This window comes from Alosa alosa, chromosome 20, assembly GCF_017589495.1.
Source record: "Alosa alosa isolate M-15738 ecotype Scorff River chromosome 20, AALO_Geno_1.1, whole genome shotgun sequence".
In the NCBI taxonomy this organism is placed as follows: domain Eukaryota; kingdom Metazoa; phylum Chordata; class Actinopteri; order Clupeiformes; family Clupeidae; genus Alosa; species Alosa alosa.
This window is the reverse complement of record NC_063208.1, coordinates 8,398,085-8,422,802: the sequence shown is the minus strand read 5'-3', so window position 1 is coordinate 8,422,802 and position 24,718 is coordinate 8,398,085. Positions and strand designations below refer to the sequence as shown.

Below are 24,718 nucleotides of genomic sequence, written 5' to 3'. Positions count from 1 at the left end.
AAAAAAAAATAAAAAACATTGGTAAATCCTTATTAATACAATCCCGATCATACACGGCTTTCATGGTTAACAATATATTTTTGTGTGTGATCATGTCATCACTAATTTTTCAAAGTAACATGACCATATAAGGCAACACCAGTGGCAGACCTTCAGAGCCTGGCTGCTAAGCCAAATCCAGTATATTTTGTGAATTACACATTCATTAAATATTTTCTACTTTCTCCCTCTCCAAACACCTGTGAAACACCTTCCTATATCACTGAATGTTTTACCTTCACACTGTGCTCCACAGCTTTGATGTATGCTTTGTGTGGCTCTACAATTGGCACAAATGTTTATTATTTTTCTTTATATATCGCTATTATATCGCTCGGCCCTAAGTGTGGATATATGTACATGTATGTATGTGTTCACGAAGTCTGCATCTAATGTGTACAACCGAAATTTCATTGATAATAAAAGATTCATTTCCTTGGCCTCCCTGTTGCCACCTCGGAAGACAGCTCTAGTGTCTCACTTTCTGCAATGACTGTGCAGATTAGTGATTAAGAGGGACAAAAAGCTCTCCTGGTGACACCGCTTGATAAGGAATCTCAGACTTCCATCCTTTGTACCACACGGACCTCAAACACTAAAATGGCAGGTGCTACTGGCCTCACAGCTGAGGTAAGTGTGGGGGGCAGGGGGCTATACGATAAGAGGGGGTTGCCTCTGTGTGTGTGTGTGTGTGTGTGTGTAAGTGGGTGCCCACGTGAATGTGTAGAGACCTTTTTGTTCCTAATGAGGTAGCTGTCTTAGGGGGTGAATTGGCACCTATTGTGTGTGTGTGTGTGTGTGTGTGTGTGTGTGTGTGTGTGTGTGTGTGTGTGTGTGTAAATGAACTAAAATTCAAGTTTTTTTGCAGGATGCAGACTGGAGAGCTTTAACACTTCGGGGGTGGGGATGGGGGTGGATGGGGTTTACGATTGTCACAGCAGACTGGAAGGAAGAGAGGCTTTAGGGAAGGGGGCCCAAGCTGATCTCCTCCCAGAGGTCAGTCAGGTCAGACTACTGTCATGCTAATAACAGGATTTGTGCTGGTGCTACTGGTCCTCTAAGGACACACACACACACACACACACACACACACACACACACACACACACACACACAGATACTACCTCATAAGCGCACGCACACGCGCGCACACACACGCACACACACACAGATACTAGCTCATAAGAATACACACACATACATCAAGTTATTCCCTCATAATCAGACACACACACACAAATACCATTTCATAAACACACATATGCACATTAGTCTGTCTGAATGATTACGACTCATAGGCAGATCCCATATAGGATTGTTCGGATAAGCCAGAGCTCTGAGAATCATAACCCACCAATAATTGTTTTTTTAATAATGTTGCGTATGCTGGCGCAGCTCTCTTATGAGAGAGGATATCTGTTGCTCAGCCACAACAACATGTCTCTGCATGGCTGCACCATGACCCATCCACAATACCCAGTTGGAATGATGTTCACGTAAGTATTGGTGACATCTCTGGTAATCATCATATCAATGATTCCAATATGGCTGTGACGTCTCATCTATGACACTCCATACTAACCACAATTCTCTGCACACAGAGTACTATTCCAGTAGTATCAAAGGCAAACAAAGCAAAAAAAAAAAAAAACAGCACATTTCTCTAGTGTCCAATTCTATGCTCCATCCTACGTCAGAATAACCACTGAGTTGAGATGTTCTTTTCACCAGTTCAGTCGTCTCAAAGGGCTTTACTGCACGATCGCAGCAATCAACACCGGGCCCCGAAACGTGCCACAGACACCCCCGTAGACTGGGAGCTGTTGCTTTAACCGCCGCGCTGCGAGACGCCACGGCAGCTGTTAATGGAACAAATCTCAGCGTGTCACCTCCCTTTTTTCTGTGTCAGTGCTGAAGACAGAAAAGCTGTGAGACTTGCTGACTGACAGCATCCTGTTATCAGCTATGGACAAGCTCTATATGAGGGCCTCGGGTCAGAGAGACCTCTCTGTCCTTTTTTCTCTCAGAGAGACGATGGCATGAGCGGGGCAAGAGACTTGTACTCACCCCTGGTAACGTCTTCTGCTCGTGCAATGCATTCTGGGCCTTCAGAGCCGACTCGCGGGCACAGTACGTGAGGAAAGCACATCCTGAGAGAGGAAAGAGGCAATAGTGACGCCGCGGCGCAGTTTGGTAAACAGAGCACTACAAAAAAAAAAAAAAAAAACCTTGCAGCGTGTCTGCCCGCCCGGTTAAACAGATCACTAAAGCTTGGGGCGAGGAACGCGCCACAGTGACCTTGCCATGGAGTAAAATACTGTGTGTGCTAAAATTATTGGCCACAGGATGCTAAAACCAATATGATGTGAAATATCTACAGTCCCTGCAATAACTCCTCCAGTGCATTTTATTATAAAATATTAGAAAGAAATACACAGAGAAACATACACACATATGTCTGTGTGTATGATATTTGAGGTGTGTGTGTGTGTGCGTGTGTGTGTGTGTGTGTGTGTGTGTATGTGTATGTGTGTAGGGGGTCTGTGTACATCTGCAAGAATTAGAAATGTCTTATGCATATACCATAGTGTCATGTTTATTAATGTTAAATGATAACCTTTCAAATGCAGAACTGCAGTTAACAGGGATGTGCTGCTTGGTAGTCTTTTAAGAACTGATCATTTACTTTGTTTGTATAAATAATAAAATTGTAAAACTCTTCTGACAACTAAAATCTAAGATTTTCATAATAACATAGGAACAAGCCTTATTCAATTGTATTCATTCCCCTACCTGTCATACCATCTTGTACAGTAATACAAAAATATATTGCCTGCCAACAATATGTCATGCTAAATACAAGCAATTAAAATTAGATCTGGCCAATTAAATTACTGAGAGAACAATAAGCCAGATCTGTAATGTATATTTAATGGGAAGACTTCCCTACCTTTATGCATGCCCGTGTACTTGTCCTTTATCACTGTAAGCTCATAGATCTTCCCGAACTGTTCAAAAATGGGCTTCAGGTCCTTTTCCTCCAGGTTCCGGGGGATCTGCCCGATGAACAGCTTTATCGCGTCGGGCTCCTTCATTGAGGCGGTGGGGAGCGGGGCTCTGCGCCCGGTGTTCTGCTCTGAAGGAGCGGTCGACGGGGTGGAGGTCTCCCGAAGAGGGTCGTGAGGCACAGACGAAGGCGAAGATGGAGATGGCTTTATCTTGGTACAGAGCTGGAGAGAATAGAATGAAAATATTTGCATAAAACAAATGGAAAATAATTAACCCCCCCCTAAATGACCTATAGGTCACGCTACAACTCGCGCGTGAAATGACCTATATTATAAGCAAACCGTGATAACGCTGCTATCGTTTTTATAGCCTTGACAAACAATTTAGAAGCCAAATGCAAACACACGTACCACATAACCCAGTTAAATACACGCAAACGTAACCATGACATTCACGTTATTGCAAGAGCATCATATGAGGGCAATGAAGAAGCACAAAATCAGAAGGTGTACATGTGAATGAGAGAGTGGGGAAAATGAAGGTAAACAAACGCGCACAGACGTCCTTTGTCTAAACCAATAGAAATGTAGTCTTCGCTGGCAGGCTGTGTCGACCTCTGTTACAACCCCCATTCTTAAATATAATATCCAAATTCCAAAATAATAAATATCACTCTATTTAAAATGCCCCTTAAGAAAACGATTTAAGCCAAATTCAAGATTATAAGGAAATTCTAATTTCTCACATGGATGTTCTCTTCGTCACGGGTGAGTTGCAGATTGTCTCTCGCTCGCTTTCTCCCTAATCTCAAATGGTTTTGTTTGACTGTCGTCTTCTCGCTCGTGGTGTCCCTTTCAGTTTCCGTTATTGTAGCCTGAGGATAACGACAGCCCCTGAGAATCTGTATTTTGACAAGTTGTCCCTGGAACGACAGAAATATCGGTCACTCCTTGCCTGCCTCCCGCGTCAATGTCTCTCAAAGGGTCATCTCTTGCTTGTGGACGACTTCTGATAAGCGATGATTCCTTGGATTTCCAACAGACAAGTTATAATATATACTATTAAAAATTGACGCCACAGAGGGCTATTTATTCACCTAATATGTGGCGTAGTATCAGCAGTGACACGGACAATATCTCTCCGTTCTATGATAGTGGGCTCGGTGTCTGTGGTCCGTTGCTCTATAGTGTCCTGAGCCGGTGTCTCCCTCTGTCAATCTGTGTCCCGTTCCAGCCCTCCCTCGGGGTGTGACAAGCGGTGATGTCGTACGCCAGGGAGGGTCGACAAGTCACCACACTTCACACGACACGAACTAAACGGATCACTGGCGTTCCAATTGAGTTGCACATATAATTGACAACTTCAACAAGAATATCAAGTAACGTTAATGGATTAGACCCAGTGTGTTATTTGGTTTAGATTGATAGGCTGGTTTTTTTTTTTATTAAACATTTAGAAAAAACGAGAAACGCAATGATAAAATAATCTAGACATGACTAGGTCAATTTCAGTTTGAACAGTCTGATATCACTCAGATGTATTTGATGGGTGCAAACTGGTGGTTAAAAACCGCCATGAATACAAAACAAGTTAGATATTACCTAGGCCTAGGCTACTTTGTGGGGTCACTGAATGGGTCGAAATAACGAGTTGGGCCGCTGTACGTTTTTCGTGGCGCAACAGAGTTACTGATAGTCCCTGACATCCTGAAACGCAAATCCGCCTTTTGTTCTTGTTGAGCCCTGGCCACGGTGCTGAAACGGCCAACTGTGATTACAGACTAGACAGCCTACACAACCACAATCATTCTAAAATTTCTGTCAGCGTGTAGGCTTAATTCAATGAGTGGCATGGTCGCGGAAATGAAGCAACTACACACTGGATTAAAATACCCTTCAAAAATAAAAATACACAATGTAAACAAAGGGCTACGTCATAGCCTACGCACACATAGGCTGATTGAGCCTATCGCACGCACAGGTAGCCTATAATATTTCCCACATGTTCTACGTGAAAATGCTCATCACATCGGTAGGATAAAATGTTAGCAAGCAGGTGTGAGGGACCCGGATCCCTTAATTTTAACGGAGTGCTCACCATCTGCCACCCGCCACTAAATCCCATCTCCGGCTTTTCCTCCACCATCCCTACACAAAAACAGCAGACAATATCCGTTAGTCCTACTTCATCTCGTCAAGAACTAGGCCTACTCTGTATTTAAGTAATTATCTGTACATGTGTAGGCTGTTATCAGTTGTATGCACTTTGTGGTGGGTGGTTTGTGTAGAAAACACATTCGTGTGAGGACCAAAAATGTGTATAATGTTTAGACTAGGCTACACTGAAGATTTGATTTGGACCATTACGGCAACGCCACCTGGTGCCCACCGAATAACATTCAGGATGTTCAAGCAAGCACCTGGACCTGGTTACCAACAACAATTGTACTACAACTAAAAGGTAATAATAATAATAATAATAATGCCGGCTCCCCCAATGAGGCATATTTAGGTGACATAGGCTAAATACAGCCACGCAGTGTCTTTGTCTTAATTGCATCCTGTGTTTAGGCAGTGTTATGAGTGACTGGTCCCTCTAGTGGTCATATGGGTGTACAGCTATCAGATGTAACAAAAGAACTCCCTTCACAAATGAAAGGGTCTTGAACATCCTCAAAGAGAGTAACATTACACCGAGCTTAGTGATCTTAATTTCATAAGGCACGAAAGCGAGACACACTATGGTTCTCTTCTCTCTCCCTCTGCACAGTAGAGACTGCAGTATGGGATTAATAGAGCAATATCATAGTTATATTTTTAAATGACCGAAAAACTGAATGGATGGGCAAAATGGATATGGGTGATCACGGTGCACATTTGACCATTACACAATTCATTACACCAAGCAAACTCCCCCCTCCATTAAACTAGCGTTTATGACCAAAATTATGACTTTTTGATGCAACATGCCTAACTACCTTGATACCAATACTGAAACGATACCACAACAAAAACTTTAAACAGGGCTTGAACTCATAGAATAGACCTAGCCTACAGATCATTGAACTTTAAATTATTATTTTTAAACAGATGACAAATACAACTTTTATTAAAACAGGATTAAAACACCATTCTAAAAGCACTGATAGTAATGAAATGGGGTGTGGTAACATTTTTAATTTCAGGGTATATCACAATACCTTTTCATGCGTCATACGATTTTACATCAGACAGACAAACAGTCACAATTAACCCACTTAACACTCTTAATACCCAATCTCAATCACAATTGTTTCTCAGAATGTGAATTAGTTGCATATCACTTTGACTTTAAAACTATGAAATAGCATTTGGCAGGGCCATGATGTACCAAATCAGTAATACACATTCGAAAACATAGTTTACAGGAGTAATACATAATGTTTAGAAAAGAAACAGAATGGGAGTTAAATAACCTGCACATGGACATAAATAAATCATTAAGGGCTTAGGTCAGAGGAGTCCTGAGCATATAACTGATATTACTGACATTTCAACAGAATATTACCCTTCCTCTTTAAACTTGTGTTAAATAGGCCTCAGCCGTGGCGCAACTGGCTGGGGCATGTGTACCGTACCGCCCCGTGGTCCTTTCCGGATCCCACCCCGACTCTCTCTCCCACTCGCTTCCTGTCATTCTCCACTGTCCTATCAAATTAAAGGCATAAAAAGCCCAAATATATATATATATATATATATATATATATATATATATATAAAAAAAACTTGTGTTAAATCTATCAAATTTCATTCATCTTAAATGGTGAATTCTACATCAACCTATGACACGACACTCAATACTGTGACATTTTTGTTGACAAATAGGCCTAATTGTCTTTATACTCAAGATCTGATTCTTAAATGGCTTTTTTCCCCCTCCCAGAAACCCTGCTTGTTCACTTTGACAGCACTTGTCAGAACAGACTGGTCTCTCACATGCAGGGTTACCTTGAGATGAACACAGGGAGGGGACTCAGTACCACAAGCAGTCCTTGGCTTTGCCTTGTTGCTAGGCAGTGTGTCAACTCCAACCATCCAGCCTTGTGCAATAGGTGCATCTGCACAGGTACAGCTGGAGGACGAAAAATGAACATTTTTAAGAGAGCGAGCAAGAGAGAGAAAGAGAGAGGATAAAGTCTGAATTAGCAAAGAACCATAACTGAGATATAGACACAATGGCAAAAGAAAAGCAGCAGCAAAAATTTGTTGGCTCATGATAAGTCACTGAAATATTATAGAGAAATTACATGTGAAGAATACAAAATAGCAACAAAAAAAGGTAGCATTTCAAGGATGACACTTAATTTCATTTTTTTTCATGGTAGTAGTATTATACTCACAAAATACAATCAGTTTAATCAGTTTTTTGCACGAGCTGAAACCATGTGACTTGACCCTGATGCCCTGTTGTCTTTCCTTCATATGTACGCTGCATGTCGCTGTCGCTCAAAGCGCAGGCGGAGTCACGGTCATGGAATCTTTTCGAGCTTGCCTCCGTTATATTCTGATTGGTCAGCGGGGAAGTCACGGTTTTAGGGACAAAATCCGAAAACTGACACTGGAAAATATGTCGGAAGGAATTTTGTGCGCCAGCATCCCCAACAGCGATAGGCTATATTTGGGGCAGGAAAGGGCTGGATGAGACGCGCGCAAGGTGAATTTAAGGCATGAAAAATAACATGTATAAATCACGAGCCCGGATGTTCTTTTTACACTGAAGCTCTTAAAATTAAGATAAGCACGTGAAGGCTTCTATGCTAAAAAAACAGTCTTTCTGAAACGCAGCAGAGCAACATCACACTACTTAAGCCTTTGAACTACGGATGGCAAAATGACGCCTGAAAGTTTTGTAAGTCCTGAAGGAGCCTTTTTCTGTTTATGCCCGTCTGAGGAAACCACTTGTTGTACACTGTAGGCTAGTCAGTGACCTGCTGACCCTTGAGGCCCATTTCATTGGCTGAGCAAGCACAGGATATTACTCCGTTCTATCAAGGTTTCTGATCTCGTTCCAAGTTTTAGTCACCCTTTTGAGTTATTTTAGCCTACTCCAAGATCTCAAGTTACTTATTGCCTGTAGTTGCCTTGTGAGAGGAGTTGTGACCCCTCAAACTCTTTAAAATAACATCTAGAAGAAAGGACTTGGGTCCAGAATAAACAGGACTGGGTTACGCTATGTTTAGATTAAAACGCAAAATCACTTAGATCAACTCTCCCCAAATGTTAAGTGTCTATTTCAATCATTAGGCCTACAAATAGGCATTATTTACTGAGTCTAAAACTCATGAATACAATAAATAATGTTACAAAACTGTGACCATGAACTGCAACGTAAGGGAACAGACCCTTAGATTTGAGGACATTTTGTTTGCACTTTTAACTCTGATGCCATTTCTACCTCTTGGGCCTACTTCTTTACTTTTTTGCAACCAGTTTAATTTCTTTGGCAACCATCTTTATTTTTTGTTGTTGTTGAATGAATCTCAAAAAGGTCACTACAAAAGCACGTTCTATATTCCTGTTTCAGATGATAAGTAACATAGTTAAGGGAATGTGTATGAGTTAACCTGTTTTAGGACACTAAGGGGAAACTGAGCTTTCTTATCCACTGGAGTTAGAGCACAGACAGCCAAACTACTTTTCAGACTGATTGTGAGTACACCACTCCTTTCTCTTATGAAAGGAGATCTCTGAAGCTCAAAATGTGAGCATCTTTCACAGTGAAATGAAGCCTGGTGAGAACATCTATTTAAGCCTGGCGTGTTGTACTCAACGGTTTTCCTGCGTGGACAATAAAGTTCCCATCCTATCCTAACCTGCTTGAACTGGTGTGGAACAGATGCAGAGTTTTGTGTGAAAAACAATTTTAAACTGAAAGTTAATTTACAAATGTTCTCTCATTCCTTTCCCCCTCATATTTGAGCAAAACTCCAAATCTTTCTCAGTGAAGGATGATTACAAATCAAGATGCTTCCTAGTGCATATTGCTGGGGTCTCCCTGCTCCCAATCACTACTCCTGCATTAATCTAAAGGAATACAATCTGTTGCGCTCAGCATGGGTGGCATATGATGCATACGATCAAGGACTAGGGGAGACAACAAAAATATGCACTGCCAAGATTTGCTAGAGAGCAACTTGCTGGAATCCTGGTGTTAAACTGTAAATGTGAGGCCTTTTGTCACTCGACCTGCAGCTTTGAATCACTTATGCATTTGCCGGGTCACTTTTTCTGAATTTCCCCCCTCTAAGGTCTCTAGTACTATTGACACAGATACAAGAATGTGTCCAGCATTCAATAGACTTGCTCACAGACAACACTGATGGTTAGTTTGCATAGACAACTTTTAAGATACTTGAATCCAACTTGTGAATGCTGTGCATATTCCTTTCATGAATTATGACTGCAATATGGGCTGCAATAAACACAATATAACTATGCTCATGCTATTTGATATTTCTTCATGAGATGGTTCAATTTCGCAAAAAATATCCAAAGACAAGATGGGCATCTGCCAGATGCATTCGAAGAGACAAAAATGACTACAGGTTGTTTTTGTTTTTTACCTTACTACTACTGTTATTTTCCATCAGGTCTCCAACAATGAGATATGGAAAATGCCATCAAGATCAACATAGTCCTGGATTAGGGTTGATTCAATTTAAAGACAAATTATTACATATCTTCTGTAAGGCCCAAATGTAAGTGGACTGAGGTCATCCCTGACAGAACACTAAAGTTGAAGCTAAATTGTAAACCCAATGTTTATAATTATCTTGTTTATCCAAATGTGTTTAGTAATGTATAGGTCTACTTCAATTCAGAATGCACAAGTAAATCTTATGTAACTATTCAAAAACTTAAGACACTTTTAAATTAACTTTTTAATACAAGTTTTCATCTGTGATTTTTTATATACAGGCACATCAGTCAGGACTTAACATTTCACTGGCTGAATTTTGATTCAGAATGCAGTCTTAATATGAGCATCGCTGATATATTAGATTTAACCTCTCTGTGTGATCTAGACTAAAACTGGGTCAGAGCTACACCATACCATGCAGACCACCACTCACATCTAGCCAAATCAGATCATGAAAACTTTTTCCCATTCGTTCATGCTCTAATCCAGGGTGTGTACATGTATGAGGGAGTGCATTCCCCTGTTACAACTGCTGCTTTTAAGGCTGGTTACCTCTTAAGTATTTAAAATACTTAATACTATGTGTTTTGTTTTTTTATTCATTTACAATACATATTGTTTTACAGACATCATCGTAACAATACACAAATGCAATGGCAGAACTAGTCGAGAGGTTAGTTCAGTGTTTGGATGTCAAATTAATGTAAATTGTTGTCCTAATGGAATTAGCTGTGACATATATAAGTAACTTGCAAGCTGTCTAAATAAGGTGAAGACTGCAAATCTCCAAGTGATGGAAGTTAACTAATCATCTAACTTTCATATCAAGATGTGTGAGCTGCGATGTGTTTGATGAGATTTGTTTTGACTGCTGTGCTGATGTATGACTAAACAAACTTAACAAACAAAGAAGGAGAAGAGAAGACAGGAGTAATAATAAGGAGACAAACCACACACACAAACACACACGCGCACAGGTGACCCACAGCAGAGACAGACAGCACCCGCGCAGGGCAGTGTGGGGTTTGTTCCAAAAGCAGGTCTTTATTAAAGTCAGAGCAAATAAAAAGCAAAACTCCGGCCAACAATCTTCTGACGCCGTTCTCTCCAGCAGTGCAGTTGAATCAGGGCTTAAATGTCTTCTTGGTCTTCTTCGCACCTGCTCTACGCCTCCCTGCCTCAATCCACCCTTCCCAACCCATCTCAATCGCGCAAAAATAGGCTACCGCTCCCAGGGTTAGCTGGCATTTCGCACAAAGGTATTAACTAACTAACAAAACAAAAAAACAATTGCAGGGAGGCAATTGGACGGCTATATTTACATCTAAACATTTTCTTTAATATTTCTTTTAAACATTTATTCAGTTTCAAAACACCTTTCCGTCACTCTTAATGTCTGAACTATCTTCACAAAAATAATAATTGAGCTGGAAAAAACTGAACATTCTTCTTCAGTCCACATACATGACTAAAATGTATGTATCGACTGAAGCGAGGTTGGCATAAAGCCATCTCAAATAGCTCTAAATAGATATTTGCAGGGTACACAGATTTAAAGTTGTGAGTCTAGACGGTCCTGAAAGATTTTCACGGTTTAAAATACATGCAGTCGAGAAACCATGCACAGAAGCCCCACTCGGTAGAGAAAGGGCTTTAGACTGTGAGATACTTATACAAAACAACAGGAATATCAAACAGAAAATAATAACCACCTCTCATCTTCTTTCTTTAGCTTGAGGGCCCTCGTCGTCTCAGCCTCCACACCATCTCCGCCATCAAATCCTTCATCATCCTCATCTTCACTTGCTCACTCCCCATCTTCATCAGAAGGTCATGTCTTCTATGTAGCATGGATGAACGCCTCCAGATGGCTTGGGACTAACAGTGTGTGACCAGGATAATCCACATCTGTAGGTAAGTCTTGGGCATACTCTTGTGTGTCTGTCTTTTTGTATGGTCCGCTTCAAAATCCCTCTAACTGACGGAGCAAGATCAAGGAGGCGAACAAGGAACAAGGCTTCTCAACACAACTGATCCTTTTCCAGTCGCTACTGACAGCATGACATGTAGTAGCTAAATCGTCTAGGACACGAGTTCATCGTGACTGTGATCGTCCGACCACCAACGTGCAAACACGTGTGCTCCTTCAGCAAAGTCAATAGCGCGGGGGCAAGTAGGGTCTCTTTGGAGGGTAAAACGGACCGCCGCCTCTCGGAGGACCCCCGAACGGAGGCCGTTTCATGGGCATACGGTAGGGGTCGTGAGGATGGTGGGGAGGTCTTGGAGGCATGGGCCGCCTTGGACCCAGAGGCCTCTGAGGGATGGGGGCCATGTGGTGCATCGGATGCGGCGGACGAGGATGGAAGGGGTGTGGGGGAAGCCGGTGCTCGGCGGGGTGGAGGTCATGTTCATAGTCATAGACATCGAACTCTGGGGGATGGGAGAGGGCACGTGGAGACAGGGGTTGTCTGTGCGGGTACGGAGGTGGGGAAGGACTCCGCGCTTCGCGGTCATAATAGCGGTCGTAGTAGGGGTCCTCAAACGGCGGAGGAGAGGGGCTGCGGTCTTCGTAGTAACCCCGATGTGGGGGTGGGGGGCTGTGAGTCTCATAGTAGTCGCCCATGGGGCCTGGAGGGGGGGAGAGACCTCGACGGGGAAGTGGGTGAGGGGGACCGTGGGGATGATGCAGTGGGGGTCTGGGGCCCCCATCGAGTCCAGGTCCCAGTGGCCGGGGATGGGGAGGATGTTGGGGAGGATGAGGGTATGGTTGGGGATGGGAGAATGGGGGTTCGCCTGGGTGGCCCATCTCCTCTTCAGGGTAAGGCTCAGGGTATGGCAGAAGCAGGTCCTCTCGAACAGGCTCAAAGTGAGATGGGTCATGGTACTCGTCAGGGTGGTTGGATGCTTCAGAGGGTTCTGCTACAGGCCCAGGCCCAGGCCCCGGCCTGCTGCTGGAAGAAGGCCCTGACAAGAGCTCCTTAGGTGGGGGAGGGAGTTGCGGAATGGGTGGCAAAGGCGTGTTGAAGAAGCCAGGGGCAGAGTGCGAAGTAGACTGGTGAATGGCTTCACTTTCTCGTTGCCCCTCCCCATAATTCAATGACGTGGCAGCCATGTTTGAGTCACTGTACTTGTCCACGTATGGCTGGCCATACCAACCACCCTTGGGGTCACGTCTTGACTCTTCATTATCAGATTGTAGTTTGCCACCAGAAACTGTGTTTGGGACCTGCGTCGGGTACTGATTAAGTTCAGAACCAGAAGAACCGGAGGGTCTAGTGACCTGGCCCATCCCATTGTAGCCTCCCTGACGGAACGGTGCACCATTTGGAGTTCCGTACAACTTCGACTGGGTATTTGAATTTCTCCAAAACTCATTATCATATGCAGGAGGGGCTTGACTGGAGCCCAGATTTGAGGCCGGATTATTCACACCAGTTTTAGGAACCCCGCCCTGGAACATGGACAGCACATTCCCCGAGGAGGCATCCGAGACTTCATCTTGGGTAGGAGTGCCCCCAGACTCATCCCTTACAGGGGTCCCCTCCAAGTTCTCTTGCCCCAAAGACGGGCTGTTGCTGGCTGCAACCTGTCCTGGAAGAGCAGTGGGCAAAGTGCTGCCCCTTTGCCCCAGAGGGTCAGCGTTGAAGCCCAAGCCATCGCGTAAGCCATGATTCCCCTGGAAGAAGCTATGAATCCTTGATTCAAGATTTGAGGACAAAGCAGTCGAAGAGGAGCGTTCGTTAATCCCCTGCTTCTCTGGAAGTGGCTTGGTCTGCATGTTACTAGAACCTGGTGTAGGCATGAAGGAGGAAGGAATCGTTTCTTGCCGGTTGGAGCTGTTCCCCATTAGAAATGGTCCCAAGGGGGAAGGGGTGTTGAGGGAGGTTGGGATTGGGTTGTTAGAAGGTGCCGGAAAAGAGGAAGTCCTGGGCAACTCCGTGCTTGCAAGAGGGCTGGCTGTGGTCTTCACCGATTGGTTATTCAGAATGGAGGAGAAACCTGCACAAACAGAGGGTCATTAGAACACGAATGAATGAAAGACATTTCAGATGTTAAAATGAAATAAGACATATATGATATCACTATGAACTATACACTTTAGCATTACTGATGGAAGCACTTCACCCAAATTACCTCCCCCAAAACTAATACTCTATGCTCAAACACTTTCCCCTCCCTCACATCTCCACAGTTCTCATCTCACCACCATAATTTAATATCCCACTCGATGAACAACCCCCCCCCCCCCCCCCCCCCCCCCCCCCATCGAGGTTGTCTCATGATGTTGAGAATTGACGTTTTTATTGTGCTTCAATCTCCCTCTCCTCCTTCCATCTTTCCCAACAAGGCCCTTCATTTTCTCCTCACCCTGCAGTCCTCCAGTCTGTCCTTGAGTTTTGGAGAGCGCGCTGAGGATGGAGCTGGTGTCCACTTTGGAGAGGATGCTGGCCAGGGAGCTGGAGCTCTGTGGAGGTGGTGCTGGGTTCTTCTGAGGCGGTGCCGGGGAACTGGTGGCAGCAACCGGCGACTCGCTGGAAGGCCGAGAACCTGGGCTAACTCCTGCAGAGACAGCGGGGTGAAAAGAGGCTGATGTAAGATATAAGGCATCTAACTTAAAGCAACACAATGCAGTTCTTTTACCTTTCAATATCAGGGAAAAGAAGCCAACAATATTAAATATGTGGTTAGATATGGTTTTTGGTTGATGGAAATTCATTATTTTCATTGCCGACATTTGATATCTACTAGGATATCTAAAGAAAACGCACACCAAGTTGAAGTGCTTACCGACTTCAATCACACAAAACAGGTTGTCGTAACATACAAGACTTCTTATGCACGATTTTATCAAGACCAACGTTTCAGTTTACGCCTTCTTCAGGGTCATCTTATGAGGAATCTAACTTAAACTACAACTCCAGTCTAAGAGACAACCTAAGGTCAAAGGTAAATGTGTGGAAACTTAATGATGGAAGTTTGAGCTTTTAGATTTCTCCAAATCCCCCCAAACGCCTTGAATGTGCAATTTATGAGCATCTCCAAGAACATAAACATATAAAAAAATCATTCTCTATTGCCTAATACATACATGTTGAAACAGACAAAACAGACCTGTGTTCTTCATGATGGAGTTGAGAATGGAACTAATCTTCCCAAGGTCCACGTTGGCCAGATTAGCTGGGACTGTCGGCACTGTTGGAGTCACTGTGATGGCAGCAGCAGCAGCAGCAGCAGGGGGAGGAGCAACAGCAGCAGGGGGAGGAGTCTCCGAAGGGGGGGTGGCGTGCATTACTGGTGCAGCCTTATTGGTAAGTGCTGGTTGAGTGGTAATGGGTGCTGGAACGGGATTGGACGCCACAGGAACGATGGGCGTTTCCACCTGCTCCTCTACTGCTCAAGGAGGGGGAAAAAAAAGATGAGTACCAATGCGGAATGTTACCATATTTGCAGCACGAAAATGGCCAAGGCAGCCTAAACGTAGCTAGCCTTCCCTCCATTCCCTCAGGATTCCCACTGGTCATGGAATTTTAGAAAGTCTATTCCAGACATGGAAAGTCAGGGAATTTTATATTTTTGGGGCATAGTCATGGAATATCAGGGAATTTTGTTGTAGTAATTTCAAATGTACTTGCCAAAATACATTAATACAAATATATTTCCAAGCAGAATTTGAGTATATCTGGTTATTAGCTTTACTGCTTGCTTGAGTTGGCCAACTGTGTTTATTCAATGCCTATTTATTCACCTCCCACTCTAAAAAAGTAAAAGATTCTTGAACGCTACACAGGTGCTCTGAAATCATTAGTCGGTATATTGTACTATTCATTATATAGTCAGTCATGGAAATTCAGGTTTTTTGTCAGGGAAAGTCAGTGAAAAGTCATGGAATTTTACATTTGACTTAGAGTGGGAACCCTGTTCCCGGCTTCATGCATCAACTCAACACTTCACGTATTACTCAACAGACGTACCACTCAAACGGCATCGTCTGTGTACAGGGGAGGGTGTAGTGGTAAAATAAGAGGTGGGTAAACTATGAATTCTGTGATCACGGTGAGGTGGACTGCGCCACGCGGTATCGGATTTTTGAAAAAGGCATTCAGAACATGTTTGATGATGGTGGAGGTTAGTGTCCAATGTTTATAACAATACTAATGGTATTAATTGTTTCCTAGAGTGTTGAGTGTACAGATTGTGAATGTGGAAATACAGTGTGATGTTTAAATGTTAAAAGTTGCAATTGGTGAATAAACTGTTTTGAGAGGTGGATAAATTCTAATAAGAGGTGGATAAACTATTTCTGAAATTTCAGAGGTGGGTAAACTGCGTTTTCTCGCGTTTAGCCTCCTCTACATCCCTGTCTGTATATGCATTCCAAAAGAAATGATATGCCGAGTTTGGCGGCGATATAGGTAGTGGGAAGCTACGTCAAGGTAGGGACTCTGAAATGGACGAGACCTCTCTGGTTAAGTGAAATTGAATAAACCAATCACATGCAACCAGTTAAATTCTGATCTTATCAATCTTTTACTAATTAACTTCGGCCTGACTCAACCCACTTCGTGCCTCTAACTTTGCTCTTCAAAATTCACTGTCAAACTTGCACCCTTAAACTGCACATTGTACACGGTATGCACTGTGCTCGCCGCTAGGTTGCTCTTGGTTGAGGTAATGTCCCAAAGATTGTTGTGCTTGTTGCAGGGCTCAGCGCAAAATACCTCTGACTTACAGCGTGCTGCGGTCAAAGCTCAACATGATTGAACTTTGACCGCAGCACTCGCAAGAGCGGCAAAGCGCCAAAATGAGGCAGACCAGTTCTTGCACAACAAAGATGTCAGAAAAACTGTGACATTTAAAAAAATAAATTAAAAAAATAGAATTATACCCAATTCAAAATTACAACATATTTCTTTATCACTTAAAAATGTACAAAATGTCACTCTGGCAAGTCTGTTCTTCAAAGTAAATTACATATGGTAATGGAAGCAGGGAGATTGAAAGCAGGGAAGCTGGTAAAAGTTATGTTTACAAATAGCACATTCTAATGGACCAGGCCTAACCACGTCACTGTCCGAGCAAGTGACAACAGCTCTACCTATAAATAAGCGAGTGAGACTAGAACATTAGATCACATCAGACTCATTCAGGTAATCCTTCCCTTCTGGCTGTGTTGTCACCCACGTTCCCAATCCAATTAATTATGCGATGCTCTTATTTCCATTTCCCTGATTTTCACACTCATTTGCTGTGTCTTTCACATTCCTGTCCTTAACTTTACACATCCTCTTTCATATCATTTTGTATGAAAAAATATATACTGGTACATGCAGGTTTCAACAACTTACATTTAAGACCATTCTTAGACTATGTTCACACTTGGCAAGAAAAGTTGGTTAAGGCGCTTTAAACGATTTGGAAAACAGTTGGCAGCAAAAAGCAGTTGAGGGAGCCTTTTGCTGCCGTAACAATGTGTGTTACTTAAGAGTAGGGCTATCGGTCACCGTTTGACTGATAACCGATAAGAGTTTTAACTGATTAATACTATCAGTTAAACGGTTAAAAAAAACGCACACAATGTGGACGCCTATGAGAGAGACAATTCCCCTTATTGCATATTAATCCTCTCCACCAGTGGAGAGCTAAACAGACACGTTTCCCGAGGCTGGGCACTGGGCGTTATTCTCGCATACCGGGGACATTGGTGCCAAATGAGTGGCTATTCTCTGCAGCGCTCCTCACAGTCAATATACTGCGCACGACTACAGCCGACATGCTATATCTGAATAGAAATGATTGAAGTTGTCTTCTATACTCAGGGTTGGAATATACTATAGCCTATATAGGCTAGCCTTATTATTTTTAGGAACGTTAAATTAACAATAAAATAATTTAAGACCTAGCACACACCATCTAGGAATCACTTAAAAACGAGGACTACCCTCAATGATTCCGAGAGTAAATAAAGGTTGAATTAATAGATGCATTTTTGTAAAAAGTTTAATACTTTTTAAGGCCTAGAATTTATATGATTAAAATTTGAGACTTTTTTTAAGACCCTGCATATACCTGTGCCCAGACTAACCAGAACGTCAGTGCCCTTTTCTGTCTGAATCTGTTCAGTCTCTTCTTCCTACTCCCTACTAACCCTCCTGGTCTCCAGTGCTCTGTTTATTCCACCCCTCACACTAGTCCGTTTCCCCCCACAGGCTAAATCTGAATGTTCACACTCACACTAGTCTGTTTCCCCCCACAGGCTAAATCTGAATGTTCACACTCACACTAGTCCGTTTCCCCCCACAGGCTAAATCTGAATGTTCACACTCACACTAGTCCGTTTCCCCCCACAGGCTAAATCTGAATGTTCACACTCACACTAGTCCGTTTCCCCCCACAGGCTAAATCTGAATGTTCACACTCACACTAGTCTGTTTCCCCCCACAGGCTAAATCTGAATGTTCACACTCACACTTGTCCGTTTCCCCCCACAGGCTACATCTGAATGTTCACACTCACTTGACATACAGATTAGTTTCTTTGTTCACGCTCTAGTCCACCCTGGGTCTTCCCACCTACCCATGATGCCTCCACCCCATTGTTTTTACAATGACTTTAGAGATCTAATAGGAGTTTCCCCGGCCGGCCCAAACAAGTAGTACAGTATGAGATAGAGGGGGAAAAAAAAAAAATCAAAGCATGCATAAATATCTTGGCCACATCCATAGAATACTTATTTTATCCAAAGTGACTTACATGTGTCAATTACACTAAGGACCAGTCTCCCCAGAGCAACAGAGTTAAAGGTATACTATGCAGGTTTAGGTATTTTTGGCGAGTTTAGAGCTCCCTCTAGAGTCACGATTTATTTATATATTACTCTGCTATTATAAATAGCAAACTTCTCGTGACTTATACCCCCTGTACACAATGCAAATGCTTTCTGGCAACAGGCAAAAACTATCTCCAAAGAACTATATCTACTGACAAGGTAATGTTTCAGATTCTTGCGAGTTTTGGCGGGGCGCCGCTCTTGGAAGTTGCATGGCTGGTTTTCTCGGTAGGGACTCGCTACGTCTATGCTGTATAGCTATGCTAGGTGAACAATTCGCCTATTACAAGTTCATTTACCATCAAATTAGTTTCATAAAGGTGAAAATCTTGCATAGTGTGCCTTTAAATGCCTTGCTCAAGGTGACGGTCAGGACTTGAACCCACAGCTTGACAGACTACTGTATGCTAGCCCAGTTCTCTACACTACCACCGCCCAAAAGAAAGGATCTAATCTGTCTAAAATTTGACAAATTGTACATAAAAGCTTATGTCATTTTCTTGATATTGTTTCTTGGAACATACCTATGATGCCTCCACCCTCTGTCTCCTCCATGTCGGAAAGCTCCATGTCCTCCACCTCTGTGTTGTCCGTCTGCCCCACCGCAGCATCGGGTTTTGGGGAGCCCCCTGCCGAGGACAGGGGGCTGGGGGCATCTCCCAGGGGGATGAGGGGTTCGGGGTCGTGGTCCATAGCGTCACCGTCCAGGTCAGGGTCAGGAGCAGTGAGGCCGTGGAAGGGAGATTCTGAGCCGGTGGGGGACGGCGCATCCGCGCAGGGTGACGGGACTGGCGAGTCGTCGAGCGAGGGCAGGGAAGCCTTCAGGGCATCCAGCTTCCGCTTCAGGTGATTCACTCGGTTGGCGAAAGTTTCATAAGCCTGAGAAAGAGAGAGGGGGATCATGGGTAAGTCTGTGCTGTATGTTGGACAAATTAAAGAGCTGAATTAAAAACAGTCTACTGTTGTATCAGCAAGCCTACTGCTTATTAAGAGAAAAGGTTTGTTTCCTGTACGTTCATTTTGTAGTGTTTCCTGTACGTTCATTTTGTAGTGGCGGCCTGCCACTGCAAAATTATTGCTGCCACTGCATCAGAATTAGGACGGACGCACAACGCGGGTGACTTTTAAATGATCCTGCCGACGTGCCCTCCCCCTGGGTGCCACTCACATTGCAATTAAACAATAAGTGGAACTAGACAGAGGTTAAGTAAGTAAGTATAAATACTCTTTTGATCCCGTGAGGGAAATTTAGTCTCTGCTTTTATCCCAATCTGTGAATTAGTGAAACACACACAGCACACAGTGTACACACAGTGAGGTGAAGTACACACTAATCCCGGCGCAGTGAGCTGCCTGCATCAACAGCGGCGCTCGGAAAGCAGTGAGGGGTTAGGTGCCTTGCTCAAGGGCACTTCAGCCGTGCCTACTGGTCGGGGTTCGAACCGGCAACCCTCCGGTTACAGGTCCGAAGTGCTAACCAGTAGGCCACGGCTGCCCATATTAGGTTATTAGGACCCGTCCAGTTTCACTCCACATATTGTTGTGCTGATGTAGTTTATTGTGATAACATTAACTCAGGGCAGGCGCACAATATTGTCCGAGTGAATGGGAAGTGACCTTCGCAGGCTGGCGCGCACATCATCGCAGTTTAACAATAAACAGCAATACGAAGCAGATGTTATTAGTTCTATTCCATAATCATACTGTTTTCATAGACGTTAGCGGCGTGCGTTATCAAGAGCTTCCATTTACACACCATACGCCACTGTGGTGCAGTATGTCTGTCAACAATATCACAGCAACTACCGGTACAAGTTTCACCAAACTTGGTGGAAAGGTGTAGCACAGGCTAAGGAAAAGCTTTGGACTGGAAAAGTGGACTGGCCTTCCCCCATTGCTAAAAACATCTAGAGGAAACACTGATAAGGCAACACTTCCACTTATGAAACTTCATCTGAACAACTTCTGTTCCCACAGAGATGAGTTTGTTCCCACAAGAGATATATTGCTCCATCTTGACAAGTGTTCAGGAGTCTTTGTTATGTAGTTCTGCATCAATAACTTGCGTTTTTAGCCAGAGCATATTGTCTACTGCTTCTAGCCTAGTGGTTCCTCTTTTTTACTTACTAACCTTCTGTGCCAAGTTCAAGTGCAGAGAGTGCAGTCAATACTCACTTTGGTCACGATCTTGACCTCCTTGTACTGCATCTCGTAGAAGATGTCTGCACTCTGCAGCGCCTCCAATAAAACAGGGCCTTTCTTCACCTGGGCGTCCAGTATGGACACAAACTCCTGCAGCTTCGAACTGCCCTCCTCAAAGTCCTTGGCAAACTTCTTACCTCCTGCTTTGTCTTCAAGAAGGGAGAAGGGAGAAGTATGGCACACATTTGAGTCATTGACAACGAAGGCTTTTAAAAATGTGTTAATGGCTGTCTAACATTCACATTTTAATATACAGTATTTTTAGACTGTATTTGCAATTTCACCACCCCAAAAAGTCAGGTGGCACAACCAAAAGTTTCAACAAAAAAATTAAAAAAACACACACTTTTTTTTTTTTTTAAGTGTTTTGTTTGGTAAATATACCTACTGGGCTGACCAGCAATCAGGCCAAAACTCTAAAGCCCCATTAGAATAGACAAGGATAGTATAGTAAAATAGAATAGTGAGTGATGAGGGAATGTTCATATAATTCCATTGTTTGAGTTAGAATCATTTAAACTTTGGTGACAAGGCAAACAGGCGAATCGCCAGTAATGTGTATGCAGCTTAAGGCTTAGCAGCTGGGCTCCATCAGGTCAGCAATTGAAGCTTTCCTTTCACGGGGGAGAGAAATAGTTTTGGAAGTTTGATCTATTTTTTTTTTTGGAATGTACAAACCACCATCACATCTGGTGTAGCCAGTTCCATAGATTACAGTGGAAGCTAATTGTTGCAGCATACGCTCCGTCAATGGAACGCTTCAGTTATGTGCCTGCTGTAGCCTGCCTTTAAGTGTGCCCACAAACCTTTCAGCTTCTTCAGGGCCTCCGAGCTGCACACATCCACCCTCATGGCTGCCAGCTGTTTTTCTCGGAGGTCTACTTCGTCCACAGATGACCTGTGCTTCTGTAACTTCTGAACGAAAGACTGGGGCTGAAAACAAGAGAAGGGCCATTAGCGCAAGTCAGATCAATGACTACCCTACAGAGCACTATTAGTGAGGATGGCTGTGCACAGCAACCTGGGCTGTTACTTTTCAAGTTCCTCAGCACCATCTACAGATGACCCTGAATAATGTGACAATGACCTCTGTTTAACCGTTACGGTACATCAGATCACATTACAAAATAAACAGATACATTTGTTTTCCATGAAAAAAATCCCGTCACGGCCTTGAAACAGCTTGTATGCATCTCTACTCTCTCTGCCTTATCTCTGATGTGGGAAGCTCATTTCCCCGGGCCCCCAACACTGCATTCGCCTGCTTGACATATAGGTTTGACGACTTTATCAAATGGCCAATAATGCTATGCTAATGACATAAGATAGATAACTTTGACATGACGGGTTGCTTATCTTGGAAAGCTAAATGTGCAGATGTGACTTCAGGGAAACTATTATTATGGATTTGGTTCCATCCTTTATTATGCAACAATTATGGTCTGTTCTGGTTCCTTATTCTGAAATGTCAACTAGCGCACTGCCCATCTAAATCAGAAATACATTGCCATGGAGCTTACTGCTTATTCCGCTTGTGATACGTCTTGTAACACATTAAAACACCTAATGGACATGTTAAAAAGGTTAAAGATTTTGTTTTTGCTGCAGTGGATCTTTAAGCAGAGCTTACTGGAGTCTTTGGAATGTCCTTTCCACAAAGAGACACAGAGGTAGAATGCATATGGAAGCCTAATAGAAATACTTCAAGACACACACACACAGAGACACTTACCACAAACTCCGCAACTATCTTGGACTTCTGTGCAGCGCTGACTTTGGGGGTAGCTGTGGCGGTGGGGACAGGAGTCGCAGACGCTAAAACAGAAACACATTCCATAACTCGGTCTGGTCTCCTAGCTCACAACCGCTAAAACAGAAACGCATTCCATAACTCGGCCTGGTCTCCTAGCTCACAAACCCATGCACAAAAACACACAGAGACACTTAAGCTCTCAGCTCAAGTGCAGGAGTGGATCATTGAACGTTTGCGTGTAACTAAACGCTCTGTGGTAACATTTGATATTGACTAAGTAGGAGAAAGGACATCTCTGTATGTAGTAATGAGAGGAAAGGAGCTTTAAAAATAACAAAAAATTCAAAGGGAAAATGAATATTAACACAAATACTGAAAAGACAAATGCAACTATTTTTTATCAATCAATTCATTTAAAAATAAAACCCCACACCCTGATGAAAGCGTAGTACTGATACAAGTTGGTGTTTTTTTTTTTTTTAAATACTACAGCCCTAGTAAATTAGCCTGGAGATTCCAGACCCTGGTAATCTAGAAAGATTGAAGGTCTGGCCACGAATAATGTAATGGCCCAACTCGAGGGGCGGCACCAAGCGTACATTTGAAAATCTCGCTGCACACAATTGGATAAGACTATACGACCAATGTTTACTGACTGATTCCGGACTTCGACGCAATTGGATAACACTACGATTGTCATCCGTTTAGCTCGCCTTTGGCCCGCCTATATCAGATACACCGATGTGATTGGCTCCCCGCAATACAAGTGGCAAAAGTAATGTGCATCACTACTCATTGCAAGGGTGTCTTGCAGAGACCCTTCAAATTGTGCTTTTGCAAGAACTCTGGATTTTCCAGGGTACTAGTAAATAAAGACTTTTTAACTTTTTTTAATCCACTGAGTGCCTGGTTTTGGCATTTTTGGCACCTTTTCACATAAATTGTCCATTTTTTCCAATTAATTTCAAAATAAATGTAAATATTGAACAGTAGAGTGTAGGGGTGCTCCAGGGTGCTAACCTGGTTCCTCGGGTTCCTTCTCCTGGAGGCCAACCCTGAGATTGGCGATGAACTCCTCGGAGTAAATGTTCCGCTCCTCCCAGATGGTCAGAGTCCTCTCCACCGCTCTGCGGACCTTGGGTTCGTCCGGAGCACTGTGGGAGAAGAATATCGTTTTTTGTTTACAAAGAGAGGAAGGGTGTGTGTGTGTGTGCTTGGTTGGGGGAGGGATGAAAACACAGTGTGCCTACTATAAAACATGTTAAAAACAGGTGTATCTTTGCCGGTTAGTAACCAATGAGATGACAGTCATGATTAATTTCACAATGTTAGCAACACGTCAGTAACCCTAACGGCTAGATAGATAGATACTTCATTGATCCCTAGGGGAAATTCAAGAGTGCATGTGTTCAACAAACTTTGTGGAACTACCGTATTTTCCGGACTATAAGTCACACTTTTTTTCATAGTTTGGCTGGTCCTGCGACTTATAGTCAGGTGCGACTTATATGTCAAAAAAATATATAATTGAACATGTTTTTAAATGTTAATTTATATTAACTGACATGAACCCTACGTGAAACATTATGTCTACAGCCGCGAGAGTGCGCTCTCAAATGCACAAGTCCTGTGCACTTTCAGTCAGAGATTAGTGCTTGGCTATGCCTGAAACACACTACCTAAATCGTCAAATTATGGCCGGGATTCTATTTATAGCCGGGCCTCAGATTTGGACAAATAAAAGCCAGTATAATTTTGTTTCAATTTAACTCATAAAAGAGCTCTTCTTAATATTTTATATTGTTGGTTGGTATTGTTGCCAATGAAGTCATTGTCCTACACCATGAGTCTCCAACACGTTGCTCTCATTGCTCTCAATCTGCATGCCGCCCCCTTCTGAGCTAGAGGCTGAAGCAGTAACCTACATCTAAACACAATTGTTGCTGCCAGGCATCAGCCTATGAATTTTATAAAAAAGTAAATAGTGCATAATTTAAAAACTAAAAAACTAAGGTTTCCCTTGCAGCACATGCAGCACACGTTCTATGAATGAATGAAAGCGCGGATACCTCATCTCGCAATAAGTGGATGGCAATCGAAATCCCGACACTATATGAAACTTAATAGTGAGCCATTAAATACCCCACAGATTTCAGTGGTCATCCGTCCCGATATTTCGCAATACAATCAAATAGTCCAAACGTAACTTA

At 43.2% G+C, this 24,718-nt stretch overlaps 2 protein-coding genes across 13 annotated transcripts in view; both read right to left on the bottom strand.

The window, feature by feature from the left end:
- Positions 1-11,853, bottom strand: part of celf3a (cugbp, Elav-like family member 3a) — a 33,292-nt gene extending 21,439 nt beyond the window's left edge. For 8 of the 12 annotated variants that reach the window (XR_007192063.1, XM_048230401.1, XM_048230403.1 and 5 more), the window contains exons 1-5: positions 7,035-7,160; positions 5,146-5,195; positions 3,794-3,970; positions 2,990-3,269; positions 2,107-2,189 (exon numbers count right to left, since the gene is read on the bottom strand). Coding sequence is in view for 11 of the 12 variants with exons in the window: in XM_048230401.1 (XP_048086358.1) it covers positions 2,107-2,189; positions 2,990-3,269; positions 3,794-3,970; positions 5,146-5,193 (588 nt within the window). In the remaining variant the exon portion in view is untranslated. Of the gene's footprint in view, positions 1-2,106; positions 2,190-2,989; positions 3,270-3,458; positions 3,562-3,793; positions 3,971-4,144; positions 4,325-5,145; positions 5,196-7,034; positions 7,161-11,438 lie in introns of those variants that run through there. The other 4 variants (XM_048230408.1, XM_048230409.1, XM_048230411.1 and 1 more) reach the window with 4 other exon arrangements.
- Positions 10,658-24,718, bottom strand: part of rprd2a (regulation of nuclear pre-mRNA domain containing 2a) — a 39,178-nt gene continuing 25,117 nt past the window's right edge. The window contains exons 3-10 of the mRNA XM_048230399.1: positions 23,529-23,662; positions 22,488-22,570; positions 21,562-21,688; positions 20,729-20,904; positions 19,078-19,432; positions 14,839-15,117; positions 14,095-14,286; positions 10,658-13,725 (exon numbers count right to left, since the gene is read on the bottom strand). Of these exons, the coding sequence (XP_048086356.1) occupies positions 11,882-13,725; positions 14,095-14,286; positions 14,839-15,117; positions 19,078-19,432; positions 20,729-20,904; positions 21,562-21,688; positions 22,488-22,570; positions 23,529-23,662 (3,190 nt within the window). The 3' untranslated portion in view covers positions 10,658-11,881. The remainder of the gene's footprint in view (positions 13,726-14,094; positions 14,287-14,838; positions 15,118-19,077; positions 19,433-20,728; positions 20,905-21,561; positions 21,689-22,487; positions 22,571-23,528; positions 23,663-24,718) is intronic.